The following is a 5,562-nucleotide window of genomic DNA, read 5'->3' on the forward strand; positions in this document are numbered from 1 at the left end:
TTCTCTCCTGCAGTGCCCGTTTCATCATCATCAGCTGTTACAGAAGACACTGCTGCAGTACTAGTGTTGTACACAAAATGGATAAATGTGGAGCATTCCGATAACTATTTGCCAAGTGGTAACTTACCATTGTGCTCACGAAAACACTTGGTAAGCAAGGCAATTGCTACCTGACTAAGGAGTGAGGGGAATCTTATTCTTCTGCTTTCGTAGATTTCTCTGGCACAAGAAGAATTATTAGATTCTCACCCTTTGGCAGTGCAATACATACAACCGGTTGACCAAGTGGCTGCTTGCTCACTCTGTTAAGTCACCACATGGAAAATGAACAGTCAATTCACGGAAAGGAAGCATTGAGCTTTGGGGAGGGGGGGTTGGGGCGTGAGGTAGGGTTGTAAAACTACCATGTTTTTTTCTTCTAGATGTGCTGATTAACAGAGGGTCTACTGCTAAATGGCAGTGGACATGCTTTGCATGCAGAAGATACCAGGTGCAATATATGGCATGTCTGGTCTAAAGATGACAGTACTGGGCTAGATGCACCAATGGCCTGACTGAGCATAAAGCCAGCTTCATATGATCGACCACCATTTTAGATTAATTGAAAGGCCAACATAACATGGGAGACATTCAGAGGTATTCTTCTAGCATTTAAGGGTCAAGGTCAGCCTACAGAATCCAAAGACCACCTTTTTCCAAATTGCAGAGACAACAGAGACAGGATGCTTGTAGCACCTGGTTTTCTGTACACAAGGCTGAAAGAGGTTACCTGAATTATTAGGCACATAACAGCCCCGCAACGAATGGTCCATCATATTCAGTAGTTCTCATATGCTTCAAAAAGTCGCCACACAGTTAATGAAATATTCCACTTACTTCTAGCCTAAGCATTAAGAACAGGAAACCTGAGCCTTGTACCCAGAAGCTGATGCCATCTCTGCCTTCTGTAAATTCACTTAAGAACTAGAGAATATAAGACAAACAGAAGAAAGGTTCTCACATTCTTAGCTAGAAGAGGATAAGGTCTATATTTCCATTCCTCAAACATCCAGTTTTATTTTTAAAAAGGCAAATTGCTTAGAAACGCACAAGGTCTCAACTATTTTTTAAAAGATTTATTTCTTTCTTTTTAAATTATATCCCGCTTTTCTCCCTGATTGGGACCCAAAGTGGCTTTCCAAATCCTCCTCCTCTCCTCCACCTTAGGCTGAGAGACTGTGATGGTCCCCTAGTCAGCTTCCATGGCAGAGCGGGTATTCAAATCCAGTCAATCCCAGGCCCTAGTCTGACATGCTCACCACTATGCCATGCCAACCACTCTTCAAGCAGTTCAGCTGATATACCAATTCCAGAATTAGGGCCCAAGTCAAAGTGAATGGCTTCATAGATCTGACTAATGTTTAAGTTGTCCAGGAATTCCCAACGACATGGAACATAGATGGGTTGTGCTAATAACTGCCTAGTGGTAGAAAATCTATATTACAGATTCAGCTTCCCAAATATAATTTCAAGGATGTTAATGTACCACAACAATTTATGAACCATCCCATCTGAATGAGAAATGCAAATGAAGAGTGGTGTGTCAACTGGAATGAAGTTACATTCCATTGCTAGGTATTTGGACACTGCATCCTGTCCTTTAGGACTACCTCAGCCATGCCACAAAGAGCTAGATAGGGTTACAGGTGCCATAAAAGTCAATTCAGGAAGTCTGAGAATTCATAATCCTGAATACCACTAGAATCTGCACTGATTTGTCCACCGAGGCCAGATGAAGAAGAGCACAGCATGTTTGTGTCAGAAGAGAAGATGGTCAGCGAACATGCTCCCTGCATAGGGAAGTGGAATCAGCATGCAATGCAAAAAGGGGAGTGAGGTGGGTCTTTCATCAGACAAGGCAGCAGCATGGCTCTTTCCATTCCAAATTATTAAGGCAGACTATAGCTAATTTATTCAAGGCAATCAGGCACACCAGTTGCAAGCACACAAGATCTTTTTTCTTGTTGACTTGCTTTCTAATAGAATATGGAGACACAAAAACCCAAACTGGAAAAAACCCTCAAAAGCCCTGGCATTGCCTCCACATATATGAGAAGCAACAACAGAAGTAATGGTGTGAAATGACTTTCCCATTATGGTGGGTCGAAGCAAAAGGTGCAGTTATAGCAGTGAATGTAACTCACACAGCAGCATAGTGCACTCACGGGACTCTACACGAGTGGGAAGATGGAAGGCTTTGGATTAGCTAGGGTTCTGCCACAGTATTGCTGATGGGGAGGCTCTTCTAAGAGACGGGCACTCATTCTGTTCTCCACATGAGCTTACTTACACAGGTGCTCCTATATTTTATGCAGGATAAATTGCTCCAAGTTCTGTACATTGAGACAGCCCCAGAGTTTTCATGGATGAACAAAGCACTTTTTTAAAAAAGGAAACTTGCAGAGGTACAGGTATTTTCATTCCAGCAAGGATGCTCTAGTCTCATCTCATTAGGAAATAAAGAAAAAGTAGCAGCCTAAGTTTGTCAGTAAGGGGCTCCCCCCCTTAAGTTGGCCAGTTGTGATTGCCTTTTAACCAAGCCCAGGATGCCTAACATGTTGATGTGCAGCTATATTATATGGTAGGTACACAATTCTGAAAGACCTCCAGAACTAGAGTGTGAGTGTGTGTGTGTGTGTGTGTTTGTGTGTGTGTGTGTGTGAGACTCCCCCTCTGGGCTCCCTTCCCTCTCAGTCCATCCACAGGAGTTCCATCTTGCTTTCTATAAGATAAATGGAAGGACACTATCCGCACCCAACACAGCAAGCAATTTTTGGCCTCTGCTTTTCTGGGCAGAAGTTCAGAAGCTGGTAAGGCCTGTGAGAAGCTGCAACAAGCCGGTGTGAGAAGGAGCAAGGCACAAGTAAATAGCAGCTCTCCAGAGACCACGCAAACATCTGGCTGAGGACAGGGAGAGGCAGCAGGCACTCAAGTCACTGAACCCCGCCCCTTCCTTTGCGGCGGATGGAACTGGGGAGGAGGAAGGCTGGCACCCTGCACACACCCCCACTGGTGCATCGAGGAGGCATCCTGGTGGCATCCTTTGGATCTTCAGCTAAGGAGTGTTTGCTTGGAGGTTTTCGGAGCATAGCACGGGAGAGTGGGGGAAGCTAGCACTGAGTGCTCACCATCCCAAGGAGGCGAGGAGAAATGGAGAGAAAAGGCTAGATAAATGCAGCAGACCTCAGGCTTCTTTCAACAATGGAATATCTGTTAAGGAGGAAGGAAAAAAAATACACGTTAAAAACTATATTGCATGTTTTGTCTTCAAATTTCCAAACACCACATAGCACAGACTCAATGTATATTTGGATCATCTGTAAAGCCAGCCTATCCCATGATTTAACAAGGTCCATACTTTCAAATCATCATCAGCTTTTCTGTAACTCTGTCCATAACAAAGTCTTGAAGGGTCTTCACAGATCGACAAGCAACTAAAGCTTGAGGAACCCAACATACATCACACATAGGGCCTCCGAAGGCATGCCCTGGGGCCTGGAGCCCCCATCATCTTCCCCACCCCCATTTCCTATTTCAACCACAGCACTCCATTATCCGATTTAAGTCAAAGGGGGAAATGCCATTGATTTTCATGGGACTAACCTGCTGAAGGAGGCCCCCCCGCCCCCCGCAGTTTTACAATGGCAGCTGCAGTGCCTCAGATCACCTGAGGTGGCATTTTATGCCCCAAGGAGAAATTACTGCCTCCTGTGAGACATCCGAGCCTTCTACTGTAGCCATCTGGGATGCAGCCTTATAGGTCAATGAAAATTTTCCCTTTGATTTTAATGGAATAAAGAATTAGACATTAAGAGAAAAATATTGAATAAGCAGCATCGAGATTAGCTTGATATCAGCAGAAACCACCCAAAGTGCCCCATGGCACTTAAAAGACTACCATTACTTGGGAGTAAATTGCACTGAACAAACAAAAGTTAGTAAAAACTGGCACTAAATGGGCTTCAATCCTATATGGTCTTACTTGTAAGTAAGCCTACTGAAGACAGTGAAATTTACTAAAACTTATTCGTTCACCTTGGTCCAAAAACTAGTTTCTACCTCTCACTATGAAGCAGTAACCTACTTTCTTCAAGCTGTCAGGTAGCTCAGAGCTTGCAAAAATACGAAATGGGGTCTCCTTCCCCTATAACATTCTCCAATAAGGAATTGTTAAGGAAAAGCACAGCCTGAACTTCCTGGAGGAAGGCAAGAAGTTTAGAAAGGGAGGGACAGACCGGAGTCCTTTGCAGCTATTAAGGAAAAATTAGAAATTCTGCCATTTGTTGACACTACTATCACTTTGCTAAATGTTAACAAGCATGAATATTTTCCACTAGAGATTCTACACACAGGTTACCCCATTCTACAACCTACTTTGGGAGGCTACATTGTTGTTGGAGGAAAGAGAAAAGGACAGTTCTCACAATGGAGGGAAGTAAGTAGTGGGGTCCCACAAGGATCGGTATCGGGGCTGGTACTATTTAATTTATTCATAAATGATCTGGAAATAGGGGTGAGTAGTGTAGTGGCCAAGTTTGCAGATGGCATCAAATTATTCAGGATGGTGAAAATCAAGGCTGACTGTGAAAAGCTCCAAGAGGACCTCCATAAACTGGGTGAGTGGGTGACAATGTGGCAAATGAAGTTCAATGTTGGTAAGTGTAAGGTGATGCACATTGGGGCAAAAAATCCCAAATTCAAGTATAGGCTAATAGGGTCTGAACTTGCTGAGACTGAGAGGGAAAAGGATTGTGAGGTTGTAGTGGATAGCAATCACCACCATCCCAAAGAAAAAGAAATGCAAGAAAGCAAAGTAGGTGTCTGATGAAGCTTTACAAATAGCAGAGGAAAGGAGGAAAGCCAAAGGCAAAGGTGAAAAGTAAAGATTTACCCAACTGAATGCAGATTTCCAGAGAACAGCAAGGAGAGATAAGGAGGCTTTCCTGAATGAACAATGCAAAGTAATAGAGGAAAACAATAGAATGGGAAGGTCTAGAGATCTCTTCAAGTAAGGGGAAGGGGGTGAAAGCATTGCGGGAAGCCACAGGAGGGGGGATGGAGTATGGGTTATAGGGTAAGTAATTGTTTATGTATGCTTGAAAGAAAAGTTTTAATGGATAAATGTGGAATACCTATGACTGGAAAATAATAAAACTTTGTTTACCAACAAGAAATTTGGAGAAATCAAGGGAGCGTTCCATGCAAAGCTAGCCACGATAAAGGACAAAAATGGTAGGGACCTAACAGAAGCAGATTAGAAAAGATGGCAAGAATACACAGAAGAACTATACAAGAAGGACCTCAATGTCCTTGACAAACAAGATGGTGTAATCACTGACCTTGAGCCAGACATCCTGGAATGCGAAGTCAAATGGGCCTTAGAAAGCACAAGGGGGGGGACCCGCGATACTCACGGGAGAGGGGGAACTCCACAACTATGAGGAAGAGGAGGAAGCAGCAGGAGGAGGTAAGTTCCCCCCCTATCCCGCCGGTTCTCCCATCTCCTCCACCCCCGTCCACCCC

The 5,562-nt window shown here is 43.9% G+C and overlaps 1 protein-coding gene across 1 annotated transcript in view; it reads right to left on the minus strand.

Annotated features, from left to right (window-relative positions):
* Positions 1-1,229: 1,229 nt before the first annotated feature.
* SUSD6 (sushi domain containing 6) overlaps positions 1,230-5,562 on the minus strand; it is a 94,417-nt gene continuing 90,084 nt past the window's right edge. Inside the window, exon 6 of the mRNA XM_015413291.1 lies at positions 1,230-3,249. Coding sequence (XP_015268777.1) covers positions 3,224-3,249 — 26 coding nt within the window. The 3' untranslated portion in view covers positions 1,230-3,223. The remainder of the gene's footprint in view (positions 3,250-5,562) is intronic.

Source organism: Gekko japonicus, unplaced genomic scaffold (genome assembly GCF_001447785.1).
Source record: "Gekko japonicus isolate JY-2015 unplaced genomic scaffold, Gekko_japonicus_V1.1 scaffold32, whole genome shotgun sequence".
Classification (NCBI taxonomy): Eukaryota; Metazoa; Chordata; class Lepidosauria; order Squamata; family Gekkonidae; genus Gekko; species Gekko japonicus.